General features: G+C 42.5%; 1 protein-coding gene across 1 annotated transcript in view; it reads left to right on the top strand.

Moving 5' to 3' along the window:
- Nucleotides 1-26020, top strand: part of TBC1D9 (TBC1 domain family member 9) — an 84857-nt gene that overhangs the window by 20311 nt on the left and 38526 nt on the right. The window contains exons 2-4 of the mRNA XM_060778913.2: nt 15166-15276; nt 21935-22053; nt 22857-23085. Of these exons, the coding sequence (XP_060634896.2) occupies nt 15166-15276; nt 21935-22053; nt 22857-23085 (459 nt within the window). The remainder of the gene's footprint in view (nt 1-15165; nt 15277-21934; nt 22054-22856; nt 23086-26020) is intronic.

The following is a 26020-nucleotide window of genomic DNA, read 5'->3' as shown; positions in this document are numbered from 1 at the left end:
AAGGCCGGGGGCTGGGTCAGAACACTACCAATATAGACGAAACTTGGCACACAGAGCCCCCATCACCCACTCGACATCCTACTGCAGTTTGGAGGAGCATGAACCATGGATGATGGGACTTGCAGTACCACCACTCATATTCTGAGACCGCTGCTAACCTTATCCAATGACTGATCAGGACCAAACTTCGCACATAGACCTCTCATGACCCACTTTACGTCCTGGTGTGTTTTGGCCGGGGGATGGACCGTGGATTATGGGACTTGCAGTACCATTGCTCAATTCTTCAGACCACTGCAACCCTCATCCAATTACCAATAAATACCAAATTGGCACACTGAGTCTCCATGACGCACTCTACATCCAGGTGCGGTTTGAAGGAGGATGCACCATGGACGATGGGACTTGCAATACCTGCACTCCCTTCCGAAGACCATTACAACTGCCAACGATGATGGATCACGACCACAATTTACACAGAGACCCAGCATGACCCACTCTACATCCTGCTGCGGTTTGGAAGAATTTAACAATGGATGATGGGACTTGCAGTCATTTCACTCACTTCCTGAGACCACTGAGACCCTCGCCAATGACTCATCAAGACTAAACTTGGCACATGAAGCTTCAATGACCCACTCTACATTCTGGAGCAGTTTGGAGGACGACAGACCATGGATGATGGGACTTCAAGTACCTACACTACCCAAGACTGCTGCAAAACTCATCTAATGACCAATCAAGACCAAAGTTGGCACACAGAGCCCCCATGACCCTCTCTACATCCTGCTGCAGTTTTGGAGAATGGTGGACCATGGATGATGGAACTTCCAGTACCTTCACTCACATTCTGAGACCTCTGCAAACCTCATCCAATGACGGATCAAGACCAAACTTGGCACATAGACCTCTCATGACCCACGTTACGTCCTGGTGTTGTTTGGAAAACTTTGGAGATGGATGATGGGACTTGCAGTACCTTTGCTCACTTCCTGAGACCACTGAGACCCTCGCCAATGACTAATCAGGACTACACTTGGCACATGGAGCTCCAATGACCCACTCTACATCCTGGTGCAGGACAGACCATGGATGATGGGACTTCAAGTACCTCCACTCCCTTCCGAAGATTGCTGCAACCCTCTTCTAATGACCAATCAAGACCACACTTGGCACACAGAGCCCCCATGATCCACTCTACATCCTGCTGCAGGTTGAAAGGGGATGGACTTTGGATGATGGGACTTGCACTACCTTCACTCACTTACTGACACCACTGCCACCCTCATCTAATGACTGATAAAGACCAAACTTGGCACACAGAGCCCCCATGACCCACTCTATATCCTGCTGCTGTTTGTAGGAGGATGGGCCATGGATGATGGGACTTCAAGTACCTTCACTCACTTCCTGAAAATAATGCAGCTGTTATACAAAGACCAATAAAGACCAAACTTGGCATACAAACTTGGCATACAACAATGACTAATCAAGACTAAACTTGGCACATGGAGCTCCAATGACCCACTCTACATCCTGGTGCAGTTTGGAGGAGGACAGACCATGGATGATGGGACTTCAAGTACCTCCACTCCCTTCCAAAGATTGCTGCAACCCTCTTCTAATGACCAATCAAGACCACACTTGGCACACAGAGCCCCCATGATCCACTCTACATCCTGCTGCAGTTTGAAAGGGGATGGACTTTGGATGATGGGACTTGCAATACCTTCACTCACTTACTGACACCACTGCCACCCTCATCTAATGACTGATAAAGACCAAACTTGGCACACAGAGCCCCCATGACCCACTCTATATCCTGCTGCTGTTTGTAGGAGGATGGGCCATGGATGATGGGACTTCAAGTACCTTCACTCACTTCCTGAAAATAATGCAGCCGTTATCCAAAGACCAATAAAGACCAAACTTGGCATACAGAACCACCATTACTCACTTTAATAACCCGGGCAACGCCGGGTCCCCAAGCTAGTCTGTATATATAATAAAGAAGAGTGTTTGTATCGGACAGAGGAAGGGCGGAGGGCGGAAGGGCGGAAGGGGTATGTGGCAGCGTTCTGATTGGCCAGCCTGAAAGTTCCAACATTCGGATTGGCTGCCGCAGTGGTGCTATTTGCATATGGTCTCTGATTGGCCAGCTTCAATAGGAGCCCCTGGTGGAGAAGAGGGTTCATGGCAGAAACAGGGCATGACAGAAGGAAATTTGCATATGCTCTCTGATTGGCCAGCCTCAAATCCAACATTCCGAGATGACAAAGAGAGGAAAGGAAAGGCCGGGGGCTGGGTCAGAACACTCCCAATACAGACCGAAATAGGCACACAGAGCCCCCATCACCCACTCTACATCCTACTGCAGTTTGGAGGAGGATGAACCATGGATGATGGGACTTGCAGTACCACCACTCACATTCTGAGACCGCTGTTAACCTTATCCAATGACTGATCAGGACCAAACTTCGCACATAGACCTCTCATGGCCCACTTTACGTCCTGGTGTGGTTTGGCCGGGGATGGACCGTGGATTATGGGACTTGCAGTACCACTGCTCAATTCATCAGACCACTACAACCCTCATCCAAATTCCAATAAATACCAAACTTGGCACACTGAGTCTCCATGATGCATTCTACATCCAGGTGCAGTTTGAAGGAGGATGCACCATGGACGATGGGACTTGCAATACCTGCACTCCCTTCCTAAGACCATTACAACTGCCAACGATGATGGATCAGGACCACAATTTACACAGAGATCCAGCATGACCCACTCTACATCCTGGTGCGGTTTGGAAGAATTTGAAAATGGATGATGGGACTTGCAGTCACTTCACTCACTTCCTGAGACCACTGAGACCCTCGCCAATGACTCATCAAGACTAAACTTGGCACATGGAGCTTCAATGACCCACTCTACATCCTGGAGCAGTTTGAAGGACGACAGACCATGGATGATGGGACATCAAGTACCTGCACAACCCAAGACTGCTGCAAAACTCATCTAATGACCAATCAAGACCAAAGTTGGCACACAGAGCCCCCATGACCCACTCTACATTCTGCTGCAGTTTTGGAGAAGGGTGGACCATGGATGATGGAACTTCCAGTACCTTCACTCACATTCTGAGACCTCTGCAAACCTCATCCAATGACGGATGAAGATCAAACTTGGCACATAGACCTCTCATGACCCACGTTACATCCCGGTGTTGTTTGGAAAACTTTGGAGATGGATGATGGGACTTGCAGTACCTTTGCTCACTTCCTGAAACCACTGAGACCCTCACCAATGACTAATCAAGACTACACTTGGCACATGGAGCTTCAATGACCCACTCTACATCCTGGTGCAGTTTGGAGGAGGACAGACCATGGATGATGGGACTTCAAGTACCTCCACTCCCTTCCGAAGATTGCTGCAACCCTCTTCTAATGACCAATCAAGACCACACTTGGCACACAGAGCCCCCATGATCCACTCTACATCCTGCTGCAGTTTGAAAGGGGATGGACTTTGGATGATGGGACTTGCAGTACCTTCACTCACTTACTGACACCACTGCCACCCTCATCTAATGACTGATAAAGACCAAACTTGGCACACAGAGCCCCCATGACCCACTCTATATGCTGCTGCTGTTTGTAGGAGGATGGGCCATGGATGATGGGACTTCAAGTACCTTCACTCACTTCCTGAAAACAATGCAGCCGTTATCCTAAGACCAATAAAGACCAAACTTGGCATACAGAACCGCCATTACCCACTTTCTCTAATAACCCGGGCAACGCCGGGTCCCCAAGCTAGTATATAATAAAGAAGAGTGTTTGTTTGTATCGGACAGAGGAAGGGCGGCGGGCGGAAGGGTGGAAGGGATATGTGGCAGCGTTCTGATTGGCCAGCCTGAAAGTTCCAACATTCGGATTGGCTGCCGCAGTGGTGCTATTTGCATATGGTCTCTGATTGGCCAGCTTCAAGAGGAGCCCCTGGTGGAGAAAAGAGTTCATGGCAGAAACGGGGACATGAGAAGGAAATTTGCATATGGTCTCTGATTGGCCAGCCTCAATTCCAAGATTCCGAGATGACAGAGGAAAGGAAAGGCCAGAGGGGGCTGAGTCAGACAATTACCAAGACAGACCACACTTGGCAAACAGAGCACACAAGACCCACTCGGCATCCTACTGCAGTTTGGAGGAGGATGAACCATGGATGATGGGACTTGCAGTACCACCACTCACATTCTGAGACCGCTGTTAACCTTATCCAATGACTGATCAGGACCAAACTACGCACAGAGACCTCTCATGACCCACTTTACATCCTGCTGTGGTTTGGCCGGGGATGGACCGTGGATTATGGGACTTGCAGTACCATTGCTCAATTCATCAGACCACTGCAACCCTCATCCAAATACCAAAAAATACCAAACTTGGCACACTGAGTCTCCATGACGCACTCTACATCCAGGTGCAGTTTGAAGGAGGATGCACCATGGACGATGGGACTTGCAATACCTGCACTCCCTTCCTACGACCATTACAACTGCCAACAATGATGGGTCAACACCACAATTTACACAGAGAGCCTGCATGACCCATTCTACATCCTGGTGTGGTTTGGAAGAATTTGTCAATGCATGATGGGACTTGCAGTCACTGCACTCACTTCCTGGGACCACTGAGACCCTCGCCAATGACTGATCAAGACCAAACTTGGCACACAGAGTCTCCATGACCCACTCTACATTCTGGTGCACTTTCTAGGAGGACAGACAATGGATGATGGAACTTCAAGTACCTCCACTCCCTTCCCAAGATTGCTGCAACCCTCATCCATAGACCAATCTAGACCAAACTTGGCACACAGAGCCCCCATGACCCACTCTACAGCCTGCTGCAGTTTTGGAGGAGGGTTGACCATGGATTATGGGACTTGCAGTACGTTTACTTACTTACTGAAACCACTGCGACCCTAATCCAATGACTGATCAAGACCAAACTTAGCACACAGAGCCCCCATGACCCACTCTACATCTTGGTGCAGTTTGGAGGAGGACAGACCGTGGATGATGGGACTTCAAGTACCTCCACTCCCTTCCCAAGATTGCTGCAACCCTCATCCATAGACCAATCTAGACCAAACTTAGCACACAGAGCCCCCATGACCCACTCTACATCCTGCTGCAGTTTGAAGGAGGATGGACTTTGAATGATGGGACTTGCATTACCTTCACTCACTTACTGAAACCACTACCACCCTCATCCAATGGCTGATAAAGACCAAACTTGGCACACAGAGGCCCCCATGACCCACTCTATATCCTGCTGCTGTTTGGAGAAGGGTGGACCATGGATGATGGCACTTCAAGTACCTTCACTCACTTCCTGAAAACAATACAACCATCATCCAATGACCAATAAAGACCAAACTTGGCATAGAGAACCGCCATTACCCACTTTCTCTAATAACCCGGGCAGCGCCGGGTCCCCAAGCTAGTAACAAATAAACACCATCTTTTAATAGAGGCCAGTACCTCTGTTAGTCTATTGCAGAAAAAACAAGTGTGATACCTTGAAGACTAAAAAGCTTTATTTGATGTCAGCTTTATTGGACCACAGTGGGCACTAGTTCATAAAGCCTATACTGGGTGAAAATATATCATCTTTAAAGTAGACTTTCTGTTTTAAAATACAGCTTGGGAATAAAGAGAGCTTGACCCATATCAAACACATTTTTAAACTAAAGGAAAGCAGACAGCAAGCATCTTCCTGTCAAATCTTGAAGCAGGTTTTGACCTTTCAAGCTAATAATAATTTTTTTAAAAACAAAACATTTTTTTCACATTTCTCACTTACTGTGTCTTATTGTTTGCTGAAGTGTGAGTAGGAAATATCAGTTCCATTTTAAACTGAACAGAATTTTTTAATAAAACAAGGTTTCCCATTAATAAAACATATCAACATAATGAAAATGGAAAGATGCAGGCTGGGGGCAGGGTACAATAAAAACAGTGGGATTGCTTTTTGCGTAGACCTATATAAAGCCAGATTGTAGGTTTGACCTTCCGAGAATATGTGCTATAATTCTGTATGTGAACTATCTTGAGCATCATGCTCATGGGATGAATAGTGTAATTGCATCTGGCTTCATTTTTATGCTCCCATTTCTTGGCGTGTGTGTGTGTGTGTGTGTGTGTGTGTGTGTGTGTGTTAGGAGCGACTTGAGAAACTACAAGTTGCTTCATGTATGAGAGAATTGGCCATCTGCAAGGACACTGCCTAGGGGATGCCCGGATGTTTTACCATCCTGTGGGAGGCTTCTCTCATGCCCCTACATGAGAAGCTGGAGCTGACATATGGTTGCTCACCCTGCTCCCCGGATTCGAACCGCCGACCATTTGGTCAGCAGTCCTGCTGGCACAAGGGTTTTACCCATTGTGCCACTGGGGGTCCCACCATTTCTTGATAATTCATTTCTTGGTAATTCTGTATGCTATGGTTCACTATGGTTGTTGATTCTTTATCATGTAAGATTTCTATGTAAACAAGAGTTTTGCTGTTGATGATCTGTGCTTCAATTTCTGCAGTAACTCTGGGTTGTCCCTGGTAAAATGTTAGATGGAGGAAGATGGGGAGGGAACTAAAACTCTCTCCTTTCTGCAGTTGCTCACCTCCTGCTGAACATTGCAACCTGATATGATTGGATTTGGGTTCAGGCATAATCATCACAAAGAGGAACAGATCAGCCCAATTTTTTATCAGCACTGTTGGACATCTGAAGGAGCCCATGATGAAATTCTATTTATTCAAATATATATAAGGAGGCTTTCTTCTCCCATTTTGATTGGAGTGCTAGGATAACAGTGTCATGACGCATAGTGAAGTCTAGCATTTTCTACAGCACTACATGTCCAGTGGAGAGCAAACGTATTACAGTGTTGGCTAAAGGTTTGAAAAGATGAGGGTTTGAATCCCTGCTTAATCATGGAGACCTACTGGGTGACTTTGGGCAATTCAAAGGAATGCAGTGGAATTCAGATCCAGAGGAATGCAGTGGAAAGCCTTAACTGACTAAATCTTGCCAAGAACAACTTATGGTAAAATTAAGTCAGAATTTACTTGAAGACACATAGCAATATGTTATACTGGCAAAGCATACTCTTTGATTTTTTTTTTATTCTGAGTGGGACATGTGCATTGTATCTTAATCCTGGCATGTCGCCTTACCATTTCGCCCACAGGAGCTCTTCTGGTAGTGTGCAAATTACTCTTGCATGCAGCTGTTTGATGGATCTTGGATATGCTTCTCTGTGTTGCTTTGAATTTGATTTTTGTGCTTTTTCTATGATATTCCCTGCACCTTCTACCTTCAACCAAGAGAAACATAAACATTGCTCTCAAAAAGGCATTAACTCAGAGGTCACTGCAGCAAGACATTTCTTGTTGCTCCTGCTCAAAGTTTCCTTGAACACAGCTGTTATTATTTCTCTCCACTGCCCATTTTCTTCCACCATTTATGCTCCAAATGGAGGGCAAGTATTGATATGAACTTCTTCTTTTCCCTAAGGAGACTTGATCTCTCCTCCTCCTTCCAACAAAAGGATGTCGGGGCAGGACAGGTGAACCATGCCATACAGGGCAGCTACTGTTGGTGCCATTAGCCTTGCCTTTACCAAAACCAAACTCTAATTACCACATAAATAGGCACTTACTACTGAAAAAAAAGAAATTAAGGGTGTGAACAGGAATAGGGTGGGTAAGCACAGAATAATTCAGACTCTGGAAGCCATGACAGACAGAAAATATTCATGGAGCAGCTGTAGGAGTACAGACTTCTTGCTGCAATGCCGTGTTATTTATTTATCGTATCAGGAGCAAGCCAAGGGTACAGTTGTGATGTACAGGGTTAGTCAAAATGCATAGGCCAATAAGCCATTCAATTGAATGGCTTATTGGCCTATGCATTTTGACTAACCCTGTATTTAAGAAACACAAGTTTAAAAACTTGGCATTATAATAAATGTCCTTTGACCAGTAGCTGGCCACTTGGAGTGCCTCTGGTGTTGCTATAAAAATGTCCCTCATTGTGCATGTGGCAGGGCTCAGGCTGCATTGTCATAGATAGTCTGAGGTTTGCTCTTCTCTACACTCACATGTCGTGGACTCCATTTTGTGGCCCCATTTCTTAAGATTGGCTTTGCATCTCATGGTGTCAGAGCGCAGTCTGTTCAGCACCTTCTAAGTTGCCCAGTCTTCTATGTGCCCAGGAGGGAGTCTCTCATTTGGCAGCAGCCATGGATCGAGGTGGTGGGCTTGCCACTTTTGGACTCTTGCTTGCTGAGGTGTTCCTGCAAATATCTCTGTAGAACATAGAAAACTATTTCTTGATTTAAGGCTTTGACATGCTGGCTGATATCCAAACGGGATGGTCCAGAGATGTCACTGCCTTAGTTAATTAATGCAGTGTTAATTTCAATGGAAACAACTGTGGCAGATAGCATTATCTTTTGAAGTATTATAGGACTCAATGCTGGAGAAGTGATACAACTACCCAAGGTAGAAAAAAGATGGGGTGGTGACAAGGTACAGGTAAAGCAGCTTGGCTTGGTCCCTCGGTTTATCCATTTCTCTTTCCTTCTTTGCAGGAAATGAACAAGAGGGCTATGGGCAAAAGAAATGAAAGGCAGACAGGCCTTGAGTAGTGCCAGAAAGAGATAAGGTGATGTGAAGAGAAATAGTATGCCTCCATTATATGGATTGAGGGCCACACAAAACCACAGAAAGAAACGGGGCAACTGGGATTATCCATTTGTATATACATAATAAGCATCTTGAAGTATTAACACATTGTGGTGAAAAGAATATCGTTCACTTCAGGTACAAATAGGACAAACAAAGAACATAACACATTCTTAAAACAAGAGCAGCTCTGCAGTAGGCTAATCAAAATCTGGCTGTTCTCCTCATTGTATACCAGGGATAGGAATCCTATAATCCTCCAGGTGATCTTGGGCTGCAACTCCCATCAGTCCTATCCAGCACAGCCTATGGTAATAAATACTTGGAGTTATAGTACATCACTGTTTGGAGGACTACACAATGCCAACCCTTCATGTAAAGGGAATCAGTAGAGACTACTGATATTTCAGTAGATAATTCTGATGTTTAATTGGTGCCCCATGTTGTTCTTGCCTAATTATTATGCACTAAAGCTTAGTGCTTTGTTGTTGCTTGAGGTGACCTCCAAACACATTAAAAGTCACATCCCTATTATTGGAGCTCCCTGTTGTGACTAACTATTTACACCAGATGGGAATATTATTTCTCATCAAAGCACTTCCTGTTACAAATCCTGTGAGTTTTTATTGTATTTAGTAAGCCAGCTGAATACTCTTTTTTGGCAAAAATTGCATCACTTTTTCTAATTTTTTGCAAGATACTTTTGAGTCCTTCGCTGGGAAAAGAGCAGAGTATGTATGTGCAAATCTACATCTATATCTACATACACATATTAACATGTGTGTATGTGGCTGGAGTGCCCACTTACACAGACAAGCTCCTGCCTCCACAAACGGCTATAGCTCCTGCTGGGGGTGGGGGGTGGGGATAGACCTCAGCATTTGGGAGTTGTAGTAACTGGGATGGATAGTTCACCTACAATCAAAGAGTATTCTGAACCCAGCCCTCAATGGATCTGCACCAAACTTGGCACACTACCTATTATCCCCAAACTCGACCAGTGTACACATTTGGATATACTGAGTATTCGTGCCAAGTTTGGTCCAGATTCATCACTGTTTGAGTCAACAGTGCTCTCTGGATGTAGGTGAACTACAATTCCAAAACTAAAGGTAAATGCCCACCAAACCCTTCCATTATTTTCTCTTGGTCGTGGGAGTTCTGTGTGCCAAGTTTGGTTCAATTCCATCGTTGATGGAGTTCAGAATGCTCTTTGATTGTAGGTGAACTATAAATCCCAGCAACTACAACTCCCAAATCACAAAATCAATCCCATCCCATCCCCCTGAACCCCACCAGTATTCAAATTTGGGCATATTGCGTATTTGTGCCAAATACATCCAGTGAATGAAAATACATCCTGCATATCAGATATTTACATTACAATTCATAACAGTAGCAAAATTACAGTTGTGAAACAGCAACAAAAATAATTTGATGGTTGGGGGTTACCACAACATGAGGAACTGTATTAAGGTGTCAGGGCATTAGGAACGTTGAGAAACACTGCTAAATTGGGAGAAAAGTAGGATCAAAATAAAGCAGATAAATAAGTAAATAAGATGCTTGTTTAAGTTCTGATCTCATAGTGCAGTGATTCTCAGCCTGTGGGTCCCCAGATGTTTCGACCTTCAACTCTCAGAAATCATAACAATTGGTAAAATGGCTGGGATTTCTGGGAGTTGTAGGCCAAAACACCTGAGGACCCATAGGTTGAGAACCACTGCAGTAGTGGTTTAGAGTAAATTAGAGCTTTCAAAAGCTGCAGCAGTTTCACATTACACATGAGCTGTGTAGTCAGACATAGAAGCAGCGTGGCACACTTGTTTGAGTATTTGACAACAACTCTGGAGACAAAAGTTCAAAAACCCTCAGCCATGGGTGACCTTGGTGAGGTCACATTCTTTCAGCCTCAGAGAAATGCAAAGGAAATCCCCTCCAAACAAACATTAGCAAAAAACAAAACAAAACAAAACAAAAAGCATATGATTGAAAGTTGTTTTAGGATCACCATAATTTGGAAATGGTTTGAACAACATTGCCTAGTAAGAATATCTTTTTTATTTACTGATCTTAATAGCACACTTAAATATTTAAGGGTATGTTTTCAAATTGTAGAACTATACAGAGAAAGTAAAGTGCTGGAATGGGTAGTGGAGGTCTCAAGAAGGAGGGAAGCAAAGAAGAATATAAAATGAGCAGAGTGCAAACTTAACAGAAGATGGAGTGCAATAGTATAATGTAGTGGCCATACACATCAATGGAGAATGAAGGGGAAATGTAGCAGTTAATAATACATAGCTGAGTTCTGACTGAAGAATGATTGACTGACAGCCCATGGGGTGATCTTTTTTTTTTTTAATGGAACTGGAGACTTTTTTCAGGATTTGTTGTCTAAATGTGTCTGAAAGATCTGTTAAGTGTTTGTGGAGAAGAAATCTATCCCCTCAATCTCACTCTCATTCTGTGCTGTCACAGAAAATAATTCTGGAAACACAGATATGGCAGTGTGACATTTCATTTCAGCCAACATCCACTTCACAAATGGTTATATCTGCTATGTTTCCTTTTCCATTTCATGCATGGCAGGCTTTATTACTGGTTCTCTTGGAGCCCCATCCTTTTTTCAATTTTATATGGCATAGGATCCTTCAAAAGGTCCTTCTAGATAAAGACTGAATGTTGTCATTGTCCTTCCTTCTCATTCATGGAATTTTATTGAGCTCTCTTTCTGTTACAGAATGTATTTTCCTTTTGTAATCTTTCTGGGTTCCTCCAAAGCATCTTCTATTCTTTTCTCCTTCCTTTCCCATAGCAGATCCACAGAGGAGGAAAAGCCGTACGAGTTGCACAGTGCCTTTTTATAAATGCTACTGGCTCCTATCCGTCTGGAGGTTCTCATATCTCCAGCTACCCTATCATATTGTCTCTGTGTAGCATTGGTTGATACTGTATAAATCCCCATAAACCTTGATCCAGGCAATCTTGACAGACTATATCTCCTTTTTTGAACCAAAGCAAAAGAAAGGCCCTTCTTTGAATCATGTCCTCTTCATAGCCATACTAGTAGAATTGTGTGATAGAGACTTCTCAGCAGCTGCCCCTAGAATCTGAAAGTCCTTTCAAGAAAGAGTTGAGAGAGTATCAGCACGCAGATACTTTTTCATACCTCTCCAAAACCTTCCGTTTCCCTACTTGGAAATTCCTGCTCAGCCATGTAACCCACTAGTTGACTTAGCGTAAATCACATTCTCTCAGCCTAAGAGAAATGCTATGGCAAACCTCTTCCGAACAAATCTAGCCATGAAAATCCTGTGTTAGGGTTGCCATAGTTCAGAAATGACTTGTAGGCACAAGCCATAACAAAACAGCAGTGTGGTCATACCAAAAGAGTTGAGGTATAAAATAGAAAGTGTTTTTAAAGTTATTGTGACACCATAGGAAGTTACTTAGGGTCCTCATGGACAACAAGTTAAACATGTGCCAACAATGTCATGTGGCACCTAAAAAAACCAATGAGATTTTGGCCTGCATAAATAGGAGTATAGTGTCTAGATCCAGGGAAATCATGCTACCCCTCTATTCTGCCTTGGTCAGACCACATCTGGAATACTGTGTTCAATTCTGGGCATCGCAGTTGAAGAGTGATGTTGACAAGCTGGAATGTGTCCAGAGGAGGGCGACTAAAATAATCAAGGCTCTGGAGAACAAGCCTTATGAGGAGTGGTTTCAAGAGCTGGGCATGTTTTCAGAAGAGAAGGCTGAGAAGAGACATGATGATGGCCGTGTATAAATATGTGAGGGGAAGTCATGGGGAGGAGGGTGCAGGCATGTTTACTTTGTTCTTTGTTCCATGTCTTGGAGACTAGGACACAGAACAATGTCTTCAAACTACAGGAAAGGAGATTCCACCTGAACATTAGGAAGAACTTCCTAACTGTGGGAGCTGTTCAGCAGTGGAACTCTCTGCCCTGGGGTGTGTTGGAAGTCCTTTCTTTGGAGGCTTTTAAACAGAGGCTGGATGGCCATCTGTTGGGGTGCTTTGAATGCGATTTTTGTTCTTCTTGGCAGGACTGGATGGCTCACGAGGTCTCTTCCAATTCTATGATTCTATGACATGTGCTATTTCTTCTCCTGAATTATGTGTGTAAGGGTGACCTAAGATTCAGACAGACTTGAGCTGCTATTTTGGAAATTTTCCTCTCCTTGACCAGTATCCAGTTGGATACTTAAGCTGGTTTCCCACTTCTTCCATCAGATTTGCTGGCGGTCTTACCCTCCACAACTTCCATGCACCCTGAGAACCTGTTTCAGAAGTCTGTAACCAGTGAAGCTAAGACCACCTAATTGTCCTTACTATATATATCCAGAGGAATATGGATCAAAAGAACACAATTCAAGTATTCATGACAGGTAGTTCTTGGCTACAGGTATAACTTGACAAGGAAATGTCCAAAAAATGCTCACTGAAGCATTTTCTTCATGAACAATGAAGGCCACAGAAGCTACATGACAAGGAAGGTCAATGTCTCAAATGACTCTCAATTATTTATTATTCAGTGTTCATTTAGGAACAGAATGCAATTCAGTGTGTTAATGTGTAGACTATGCTTCTCTTATTGACTGAGACTAAAGAGAAGGGGAGAAGGTTAATGGCATGGATAGAATGAGAGGAAAGGAGGGATTATTTATTCCTGGTCAAAGGACTAAGAACACAGATACAGTTCCAGAGGAGAAAGCTCAACTAACTGGTTATTAACAGTGTGATTTTAATTATGAGGAGGAAAATATTGCTTTATAGTTTTGACTCCATAGTAACCAAAAGAGATTGTAGTGTACAAAGTGCTTCAAAATGATGGACCCAATTTCACAGCAGTGTAGTACAAGCTCTTTACCTTACATAAACAGTCTGTTTTCCTCAAATTGTTGGTACTAATGACGAATGCTCCTTGGTATTGTTGGATCAATGCCATAATGCTGTTGAAACATATACTGCACCACAGTTATGGGTTCAGTCTTGCTGAATTGCAGAATGAAAAAAAGCCTTATGTTGAAGGGTTGCCATCTTGTGAATGACAGAAGTTAGGGCTATTTGTGTGCTGTGGGAGGCATATTGCCGTAATCATTTGAAACTCTATGCCCCACCCATTCAAGTGGGAAGAGCTTCATTCATGGATGGTTCGTAGTTGCAGAAATAATAGCAATTTCAGATCAGATCAATTTGCTTGATCCATATGCCTGTATATATGTTCTTGAGCCATCATGGGTCCCATGGGAGCAAGAGGGTTACCAATATAAAAAAGTCAAGGTCTGAGAAACAGTTTGTGATTAGTTAAGCAGTTCTGGTTGTATGTGTCTTGACATCTTTAATGTGTTTGCATAAAATGATGATGGTGATGATGATGGTGGTGGTGATGATGATGATTGTGGTCAACATTCCATGGCTTCTGTATCTGTGGCTTCATCCAACCACACCTTGTTAGGTTGGATTTGAACAATAGTGAGCTGAAGGAAAGTACCTACCTACTGGCACTGTTTTATAAGCACTTGTTTAAGCACCAACAGAGGAGCAGTTTGTACTGCAGGTATGGGGAACTCTTCTGCAGTTTCTTCCATTTTTGCAATCGGCCAGAAGCCTCCCCCCCCCCCCAGTTTAATTGGCTTGGCCTTTGACCCCCAAATGCTATCAAACAGTTCAAAACTGCTGCAAAAAGGATTGCTCCTTTCACCAGTCCCTAAGCCACCAACCCACCAATGCATAAACGGACACTATGTTGTCTCAAACTGGCATTATATCTAGTTCCAGATTTATGCAATTGTGGTGCAGAATTGGCCACTCCTTCTGCACATTAGTTCAGCTTATTGTAATAGTTTCTACACCAGTGTTCCTGGTTGAATTGGTTTTATGTTTCTCACACAGTTATCAGGTACTAAGGATAAAAGTGTATATTCATGGGCAGGGGGACCTTTTTTAGGCACAGAGGAGTGTTTTAATCAACATTATTTGCATTGATGGTATTTGAACATGAGAATAAAACAGATTTGCTGAATTCTTGTATCTGAATCTGCTCTGTAAGCAAACCATGGCTTGTTACCCGGCTGCAAAACACTATTCAAAACCATTAGGTCTTTGTCTTATGAGCTTATTTAGATCATAGCTTGTTATACCTCAACACAGAATGAGAATTCAGTTCTAGCTTGTTTTCCTAGCTACTCAACCAATTCAGAGTCACATATTAATTACATAGCATTCATGTCCAGGGCTAACAATCATGTGCATGCTGGTACTCATGTTTTGAGTCCACTATATATTTCACGTACCTTTGATACTGTTTTGTTAGAAGAATGTTGTGTTACAAGTTTTATGTCATCCACACCAGCAGTATTTACCGATGGGTTTCTTGTTCTGCAGGTCTCCTTGTGGGAACTCTTGATGTTGTACTAGATTCAAGTGCAAGAGTGGCACCGTATAGAATTCTGTACCAGGCTCCAGACTCAATGATATATTGGACTATTGCCTGTGGTAAGTATGCAAACTGTCATTCAGAGTATCAATTTTATGTATTTTTAAAATGTCAGTGTCCTGCATTTAGTCTTAGCCAAAGAATGGAAGAGTTACTTTTGTAGATTACCACACCCAGAATCTTCAAACCAGTATGGCCAGGGAATTCTTGACCAGGGAATTCTGGTAGATTTAATCCAAAAAAAGTAACATTTCTAAGTTTACATCTTAGTCTTGATTTTATAATTAGTAGACCAGAAAATATTAAGAAGCCAATCAGTCTGCATTATATTGTTCCATTATATGACATTACAGTGTGGACAGTCTCCCACAATGACCATTTTTTAACAGGCTTAGCCTGGCTATATGCCTATGTGACCAAAAGAATTGGTGTGCTTTATGGAGGTTTCCTTGAGATTCATTCAGAAGCTGCAACTTGCACAAAATGAGGTGGCTTGACAGATCAGTTGAGCTTTCTACTTTGTATATATGATTCCTGAAGTGGCTGCCAGTTATCTACTAAGCCATGTTAAAAAATATTGTTCTTTCTTTACAAAGCTCATACCAGTTCAGCTCAAGGTTAGGCTATCCTGGTCTTTATATTCTGTGGGGCAGACTTTGCATAATGTACAATTGCTTACTGATATTCATTTGGAAGAGGTAGGCCTTCTCCATTGTGATACCTATTTTGTAGAAAGACTACACTGCAATCAGCCAGTGTGGGGGATGTTTTCTGCCAACAGAAACTTGTTACTGTAACTGGCCGTTGGATTTATTGATATTGTTGCATATTGTAAACTGTGGTGTGTTTTGTAATTATTTTAAATTATGAGCCATATTGAGTTTTGTTTCCTTGTAAGGTTGAAAAGTAACAGATTCTACTTAAATGGATTTTTTGCATTGCATTGTAGGCTCCTGAAAGCAAGACAGGTTATGCCAAAGGAATCAGTATAGCCTGGTGAGGATGTAATGTGTAAATCTTAAAATGGCCATCATCATCACGCCAATGGGACATGAATACATGCATTCTTTCCCAGAGCTTTGCTTCTTATAATCTGCATGTCAACATAGCTAATGGTTATTCTGGGATCTTAGTGCAGAAATGTAACTTTCCTACTCAGAACCTTGTGTTCCGCGATAATATTTCCTTTCTCTTTATGTATCTGTTGTTGTTGTTTTCTTTTCCATGTCAGGAGCGACTTGAGAAACTGCAAGTCGCTTCTGGTGTGAGGGAATTGGCCGTCTCCAAGGACATTGCCCAGGGGCCACTGAGATTTTTTTTTGATGTTTTACCATCCTTTAGGAAGGTTTCTCTCATGTCCCCACATGGAGAGCTGGAGCTGATAGAGGGAGCTCACCCGGGCTCTCTCTGTATTCGATCCTCTGACCTATCAGTCTTCAGTCCTGACAGCACAAGGGTTTAACCCACTGCGCCACCGGGGGTTCCTATTATGTCTCTGTAATAATACTGTAGAAGCATGTTTATATATGTATATGTGTGTGTAATGTATCTGCAAAACCTGTTAAATCTGCTGTCAGGTCAAAAGCATCCCATCCTGGGACTTCATGGCCAAAATATAGGACCTAGTGAAGTTTGAATGGGGAGGAGGAAGGGAGAAACGGATCAGATGGACCCCTGACCAGTCTATAACAGCAGCCTGCAGAAGGGGCATCAACACATAGTAACATGTCTGTGTACACATATCCACTTCAAGACTAATCTTGTCCTGAGATTCCTCCCTTGGTGACGAGGTCAAGATCTGAAGAATCCATTCTACTGGCAGAATTGGAAGGAGGTGACAATTTCCCTCCTATATCAATCGCTCATAAACACATTTAAAAGGGACAGAGGGCAAGGAGATTGGAAAGAACACCCCCCCCCCCATTCCAGTGCTAGACTTAAGTTAATGGGTGTTGCTTTTTCAAGAGGATAGGATTCCTACCTCAGAATCTCAGTAGCTTGACCAAGTTCCCAAGGAGACAGGATTCTTGAATTCTTTTATTGACGAATGGACAAACACTCCTATCTCCCACAACCCTGACTCCGTGTCTGACCTCAGGAGAGCCATTATTTGAACAAAAGAACTTCAAAGACTGATTACAGGGTGAAACACCTGAACAAGAATTGATCAAAAAGTTTGCTGATGTCTTATCTTCTCTGCCTTGAATACGGACAAAAGCTTTTTATAGTGCTTACATGCGTGAACTAACTTTTTGGCGGAAAAAGGATTTTGTGACCCATCTTTATTGTCATATGGACTACTTACATTTCAGTAGTAGCGCAGTGTTTATGGCTGTTGCTCTTAAGGTAAAAGTAAAGGTGTCCCCTGGCATTAAATTTAGTCGTGTCCAACTCTGGGGGGGGGGGGGGGGGGGCTCATCTCCATTTCTAAGCCGAAGAGCCGATGTTGTCCATCAACACCTCTAAGGTCATGTGGCTGGCATGACTGCATGGAGCACCATTACCTTCCTGCCAAGGCGGTACCTACTAATCGACTCACATTTGCATGTTTTTGAACTGCTGGGTTGCCAGAAGCTGAGGCTAACAGCAGGAGCTCACCCTGCTCCCCGGATTTGAACCACCAAGCTTTCAGTCAGCAATTTCATCAGCTGAATGGTTTAACCTGCTGTGCCACCAGGTCCATTCCAACTTTGGCAGGATACTTAAGCTGCTCAACCAACTTAGAAACACTTCATAATATCTGTGAAATGAACTGCTGTCCACAAAACATACGTTTTTAGCCATGGAAATAAAATACCATAAATTCAATAATACTGGTTCCTCATTGAAATGTAATAGATATCCTGCAGGTCACAATCTTGAAAATAGTGGCAAAAAATCTCTCAATAAATCTTGCTTTGGAAGTGCTGTGATAGGTTCACTATATGGCAGAGGCAATCATAGAATCATAGAGTTGGAAGAGACCTGGTGGGCCATCCAGTCCAACTCCTTGCCAAGAAGCAAGAGAATCACATTCAAAGCACCTCTGACAGATGCCCATTCAGCCTCTGCTTAAAAGCCTCCAAAGAAGGAGCATCCACCACCTAGAAGCAGATAGTTCCACTGCTGAACAGCTCTCACAGTTAGGAAGTTCTTCCTGATGTTCAGGTGGAATCTCCTTTCCTGTAGTTTGAGGCCATCGTTCCATGTCATAGTCTACAGGGCAGCAGAAAACAAGCTTGCTTCCTCCTCCCTATAACTTCCCCTCACATATTTATACATGGCCATCATGTCTCCTCCCAGCCTTCTCTTCTGTAGGCTAAACATGCCCAGCTCTGTAAGCTGCTCCTCATAGAGCTTGTTTTCCAGAGCCTTGATCATTTTAGTCCCCCTCCACCACTCTTGAAGGCATATTATAACATCAAGTTACTTTCCCCAAAATAAGCACTATGCTTCAATATAAGGCCACGAGAGAGAATGTAAATTGTTTTGCAAGGAACATTTTCTATTACTTCCATGATTATGGGCTGTGTGGTGGAGACAGAATATCACTGCAGTCAGTCTTCCACCTTTTTGAAGTTTTAACTGTTGTGGATTTGATTATTTATGGATTTGATTAATATGTTCTCTCTAGGAATCTTTAATGCCTCTGGTATGTGTCTATAGTCAACCACCAGCAGACGTTGACTATAGAGTTGCACTGAAGGACCAAAAGATTCCTAACTAGAACATTAGGCATAATCCAGAAGTTAACCATAGAATCACATTGCTGAACCTAGAGATACTTAGAAAGGTGTTCTCGAAGGTAAAATAGCATTTTCACAAGACCTCACAGCCTCTGAGGATGCTTACCATAGATGCAGGCGTAACATCAGGAGAGAATGCTTCTAGAACATGGCCATATAGCCCGAAAAACCTACAACAACCCAGTGATTCCAGCCATGAAAGCCTTCGACAATTCAGAAGTAATGTAATGTAAAAGATGACTGCAGGATAAGGTTGTAGATCAGTGTTTCTCAACCTGGGGGTCGGGACCCCTAAGGGGGTCGCGAGGAGGTGTCAGAGGGGTCACCAAAGACCATCAGAAAACAGTATTTTCTGATGGTCATGGGGATTCCATGTGGGAAGTTTGAGCCAATTCTATCATTGGTGGAGTTCAGAATGTTATTTGATTGTAATAAACTATAAATCCCAGCAACTACAGCTCCAAATGTCAAAATCTATTTTCCCGAGTGTTCACATTTGGGCATATTGAGTATTCGTGCCAAGTTTGGTCCAGATCCACCATTGCATGAGTCCACAGTACTCTCCAGATATAGGTGAACTACAACTCCCAAACTCAAGGTCAATGCCCACCAAACCCTTCCAGTGTTTTTCCGTTGGTCATAGGAGTTCTGTGTGTCAAATCTGGTTCAAATCCATCGCTGGTGGAGTTCAGAATGCTCTTTGATTATAGGTGAACTATAAATCCCACCAACTACAACTCCCAAATTACAAAATCAATCCTCCTCCAACCGTACTAGCATTCACATTTGGGCGTATTGGGTATATATGCCCAGTTTGGTCCAGTGAATGAAAATACATCTTGCATATCTGATATTTACATTATGATTTATAATAGTAGTAAAATGACTGCTATGAAGTAGCAATGAAAACAATGTTATGGTTGGGGGGTCACCACAACATGAGGGACTGTATTAAGGGTTCACAGCATTAGGAAGTTTGAGAACCACTGTTGTAGATGCACCCTTGGTCTACTTTCCATGGCGCTTACGCTTCGGCCATCACTAGCATAGTTGCATCAGCACAATTATCCAGCAGAATCTTGGCTTGCTTGCTTTGCTTATTTATTTATTCATGGCATCTCCCCAGAGATTTTGATTTAAGTGCAAGGCCTATCTGTTATTTTATGGCTCTCGGTAGGTGTGTTAAAAAAAAGCTACAGAAAGCCTTTAAACCACATATGAAGTTACAGCAATACATTTGCATAGCATAATCTCAAGCAAAACCCAGTATGATGATCATATATGAGCCTTTGCTGTCATTGCTAAAATAATGTAGGCTCTCAGATATGATTTGTGTTCAAAGTGCAGTGCAAGAAATGCCATGCTGCCTTGGCAGCCACACAAAATGATCTCATTCCTCATCAGCAGAACTGTGCCTGAGATAAGCTTATGCTTACAATTCCATGAAAGTGATTTCTCTGCGGTGTTTTATAATTTAGTTTATAGGAAATAATTGACTTGCAAGTTGCACGTAGCTTTGTCTGTCTGGCACTGTCACAACAAGCTCTTCAGTAATACATTGAAGGGCTTCTCAGGCTATCTGGTGTGGGGCACTGGCAGTTATTTTCCCTCTCATTTTAACAGGGATCAGCACTACATTTGTGCATGTTGGGTACAAGCACATTTTTCTTTCCTGGAATATGCCAGCAATCACCATTTTGAGTACCACTGACACATGGAATATGCTTTGTAACATTTTTCGTAATGTATTGTCGAAGGCTTTCATGGCCACAATCACCGGGTTATTGTAGACTTTTCCAGGCTATATGGCCATGTTCTAGAGGCATTCTCTCCTGACGTTTCACCTGCATCTATGGCAAGCATCCTCAGAGGTAGTTAGGTCTGTTGGAACTAGGAAAATGGGTTTATATACCTGTGGAATGACCAGGGTGGGACAGATATATAAACCCATTTTCTTAGTTCCAACAGACCTAACTTCCTCTGAGGATGCTTGCCATAGATGGAGGCGAAACAACAGGAGAGAATGCCTCTCTCTTGTTTTTGGCCATATAGCCCGAAAAACCTACAACAACCCAATTTTTCTTAATGTGAGACTATAGTATAATCTATACTCTCCCATTGGAGCCCCCAGTGGCGCAGTGGGTTAAACTGCTGAGCTGCTAAACTTGTTGACCAAGAGGTCGCAGGTTCGAGTCCAAGGAGCAGTGTGAGCTCCTGCTGTCAGTCCCAGCTTCTGCCAACCTAGCAGTTTGAAAACATGCAAGTGTGACTAGCTCAATAGGTACTGCTCCGATGGGAAGATAACGGTGCTCCATGCAGTCATGCTGGCCACATGACCTTGGAGGTGTCTATGGACAATGCCGGCTCTTCGGCTTAGAAATGGAGATAAGCACCAACCCTCAGAGTCGGACACAACTAGACTTAATCTCAAGGGGAAATCTTTACCTTTTTTACCTACTAAGTGATCAATCAGATCTCAGCATTTTCTCCTTTCCTTTCATGGCACCAAATGCATGGCAGGAGGTTGGATGGATGGCTCTTGTCATCTCTTCCAATTCTATGAGTCTATGTAATTAAAAACCTTTGCTTCCCAAGAAACAATAACTTGGTTTTGAGCAAGTTTACTTGATTTCAACACAGTGGGGAGCCATAAGTTATTTACACTGAGTACCAGATTTTTTCAATCTGTTCTTCCTGAAATGTAGGAGAAGTAAGGTATGGAAAAATAATCTGGCCTAAGAACCCTGACTTGTTCAATACCAGGATACCATGATTTCTCATTGCATATAAGATAAGCTGTGATGTTCTGTTGAATGAAGTTACTCTTCTATTCTGGTTTACTTCAGCATTTATAGTGGGCATTTCTTTGCAGCTCTCTTGATTAATATTTTTAACGCACCATCTTGTGGCTCATACTAGCAAAACAATAAAAATTTTGCTTCATGATGAAGAAGTAAGATATCCCCTGTAATTTATTTTGGTCTTACCTTAGGTTGTTCAAGAAAAGAGATAACCGAGCACTGGGAATGGCTTGAGCAGAATTTACTACAAACATTGTCTATCTTTGAAAATGAAAATGACATAAACACATTTGTCAGAGGAAAAATACAGGTATTTGATGTGTTATTAGCACAGTTTATTATCTATGGGATTAGGAAAAACGATATTGTAAAATTGTATTGTTTTCCTTACTGGTTTGTGTTTTGTATTTTCTGGTTTTAGAAAAGCACAGTTTCAAAGGACAACGTGGTCTTATCTAGTTTAAAGAAGCATAAACCAGTGTAAACAGCCATATCAGTGTTATAGGTTAGCATACAGAGGGTGGAGTCCACACAATACCCTTATGCTCTGAACAGAGGTTTCTGTGGGCCCTGTTGGTTTTTTTGTCTTTATCTTACAACAGCAAACAGTACACATATACACACACACCGTATCGTTGAAGTAAGATTGCAAAAGCTTATATGCCAGAAATCACCATTGGAGTGATGCTATTTGAGAGAGTCTAAAGTCTTTGGGGCATAACTAATAGTGTATTTTGATTCATCCAAGTCTATAATTAGAATCCTAGACATACAGTTTTCTAAATTTCTCCTTTTTATTTCCAAGATACTATGACAGTGATAGGGAACATATTGCTCACTATGTGTAGTTGGACTGTAACATCATTTGTTACCCTGGGACTGATAATAGTTGCAATCCAACAATATCCTGAGGACCACATGTTCCCCAGCCCTGTTTCATGATAGCCTTAACAATTTCAATTTAATGATATGGGCTTTGTTGTGGAGTACTCCCCACTGCAAATGGGTGACTGGTGGGTATGAGTGTGTTTTCTTCAGATCTGGGAATTAACCATATATCATGTAGACATTTTTGGGCTGAATTAATCTGTCTTGTGTGATCTTCTGCTTTAGGGAATCATTGCAGAATATAACAAAATCAATGGTATTAGGGAGGACGATGACACCGAGAAATTTAAGGAAGCTACAGTGAAGTTCCACAAGCTGTTTGGGATGCCAGAGGAAGAGAAACTGGTGAATTATTATTCCTGCAGCTACTGGAAAGGGAAGGTCCCACGTCAGGGGTGGATGTACCTCAGCATTAATCACCTGTGTTTTTATTCCTTTCTCATGGGAAGAGAAGGTATGTATTAGGAATTTCTGCATTTTTATCAGTTTTGGTGTTCATTTATCATATCAGAAGTGAACCGAGGGTACAGTTGTAATGTCTTTTAAAAACACAAAGTTTACAAAACTTGGCATTACACTAAATGTCCTTTGACCAGTAGCTGGCCACTTGGAGTGCCTCTGGTGTTGCTATAAGAAGGTTCTCCTTTGTGCATGTGGCAGGGCTTAGGTTGTATTGTAATTGGTTGCCTATGGTTTCCTCTTCTTCACACTCGCACGTTGTGGACTCCACTTTGTGACCCCATTTCTTAAGATTGGCTCTGCATGTCATGGTGCCAGAGCACAGTCTGTTCAGTGTCGTCCAAATCGCCCAGTCTTCTGTGTGCCCAGGAGGGAGTCTCTCATTTGGTATCAGCCATGGCTTGAGGTTCCAGGTTTTAGCTTGAAACTTTTGGACTCTCGCTTGCTGAGGTATTCCTGCAAGTATCTCTGTAGATCTTAGAAAACTACTTCTTCATTTAAGGCATTGGCATGCTGGCTGATATCCGGACAGGGGATGCAGCGGAGATGTCACTGACTTGGTCCTTTCATTATTGGCTGCTACTTCCTGGTAGATACCAGGTGGTACAATACCGGCTAAACAGTATAATTTCTCCAGTGGTGTAGGGCTCAGACATCCTATGATAATGTAGCATGTCTCATTAAGAGCCACATCCACTGTTTTAGCATGGTGAAATGTGTTCCACACTTGTCATGCATACTCAACATGCCCAGTGTCTTCACTGTATCTGGTTGTGATCCCCAGGTTGTGCCAGTCAGCTTTCATATGATATTGTTTCTAACACCCACTTTTTGCTTGATATTTAAGCAGTGCTTCTTGTAGGTCAGAGCTGTGATGTGAAATAAAACAAGAGTGCTTTGAAATTACTGGTATAGAAGACCACACATAACAAGTTTGTTTCAGAGAGCATTCATGGAGTTGGTATGGCAACACCATAGTGCTGTTTGTCTCTCTTTTAAAAATTGTTCATTTGTTTCAGATTTCAAATGTGTTACTTTTGTACAATTGTGGCTGACTCCTTTCATATCAGTGGGGTAGTGAATCTGCTCAAAACAGGCTCTGTGGGTTGGATGGTTCTTCCAAAGTTCAAACTAAAACTCAAAACAGGATCACTGTGCTTCTGCCATGATGCCACCATAGTTTCTGGGACAATCTAAAATATGGCTATAGGTTTATTGCTGCAGAGATGACATGGTATGCAAAGTATTACAGGAACTGAGCATACTATAGTACTGTCAAAGACAAAGTCTGGGGAAAATACCCTTTTCGACTACAAAGAGTTGCTATGCTGGCTGGGGGATTTTGGGAGCAGAGGTCCAAACAGATTTTTTTTCAAGGTCTCATAAGAGTAATGTTATGCTCTTTCCAGCATTGTGCCAAATGCAGCCTAGAAAGAAGCTACAGTTTTTGCTGAATTTGTAACTCTTTCAATAAATGAGTTATTCTTGCTCTAGTTTTAAGAAAAAGGAGCTGGCAAATTTGTTAAGAAGCAGAAATGATGTGTGTTTGTGTGTGTGTGCCTTCTTATCATCTATCAACTTATGGTAACCTCATGGATTTAATAGGTTTTCTTAGAAGTGGTTTGTCACTTCCTTCCTCTGAAATGTAACCAACTTCATCAGTTATTAGCTGGTGATCTCCCATCCAGCTACTAACCAGGGCTTACTCTGCTCAGTTTCCAGGAATATGCACATACCAAATACTGGGTGGGAAAGCTAATCCTTCTTTTTCTGATAATGGTAACTACAAACAATCTCAGTTTCTGCCTGAGTACAGGTGGCAATGGCTCAGATACATTTACAGGGTGTTTTCTGCCTGTGTGGTCATTCCAATCATTTCAGCTACAAAATAGTACAAATTGTTGCATATTGCAGAGTACAATGAAATCAGCGGCCGGGACTTGGATACACAAGGCACTGGTAGCTAGTGATTCTCATGGGAACTGCTTAGTAAATCCACTCCAAGTTGTAGTTGTAACATTAATGGAGATAGCCAAAATTTTGAAACTACTTGAGGGTCAATTCAACCCTTTGAATAGTTGATATAGAGTTTGGACTAAAGCACAGTTAATGGTACCCATTGTACACTGTATCAATGGCATAGGGGCCACCAGCCATCACTGAAAATAGATGGGGAATAGTTGGTTCTCAAGAACTTTGTTGAAGTACAGTTCTCATCTCTCTTTACCTTATGATGTGTTGACTAAAGCTTTATGGGATATATAGGTAAAAAACTTCAGGAGAGCTGCACATTCCCCAGCCCTGACTGAACACAAATATGACTTCACCTCAAGCTCAGTTGGTGGGAATGAGAGAGTTGGCGCTCTCAGTGGCTGCCCCTCTTCTCTGGAACTTCCTGCCCAGTGACACCCCCCCCCCCCCACCTGCTGTCCTTCCGATGGCAGACTGAACCCCTTTTTATTCAGGCAGGCTTTTAAAGATGAAGGTTTTTAAGATAAAGTCAGGGGGTGCTGTGGTTTTAGCTTTTAATATGTCTTTATGAATTTCAACTTTTTTTTAATACAATTGATAATTAATTGTGCTTTAAGGTTTGCATATTTGTATATTTTGAATTGTATTGAAATGCTTTTAATGAAAGCCACTTTGAGTCTCCATGAGAAGAGAAAAGCGGGGTATAGATAAACATCATCATCACCACCACCACCACCAATGCTTACAAGAAACTTTCATCTAGGACATGAGAATTACATCCCAGCAGCTGGTACCATAATGAGCTTATAAAAATTAGTTTTTGGACTGTGACACCAAGTTAAAAGTTAAAATAACCTTTTTAAAACTCTTGCGCTATTAAAATCTGTGAGACTTTCCACTTGACATTCAAAGGATTGTACCAAAAAGTCATAAAATTTGATAACTGTATAAATATATGG

Source organism: Anolis sagrei, chromosome 5 (assembly GCF_037176765.1).
Source record: "Anolis sagrei isolate rAnoSag1 chromosome 5, rAnoSag1.mat, whole genome shotgun sequence".
NCBI lineage: Eukaryota > Metazoa > Chordata > Lepidosauria > Squamata > Dactyloidae > Anolis > Anolis sagrei.
This window is presented reverse-complemented; position numbering and strand designations above follow the sequence as displayed.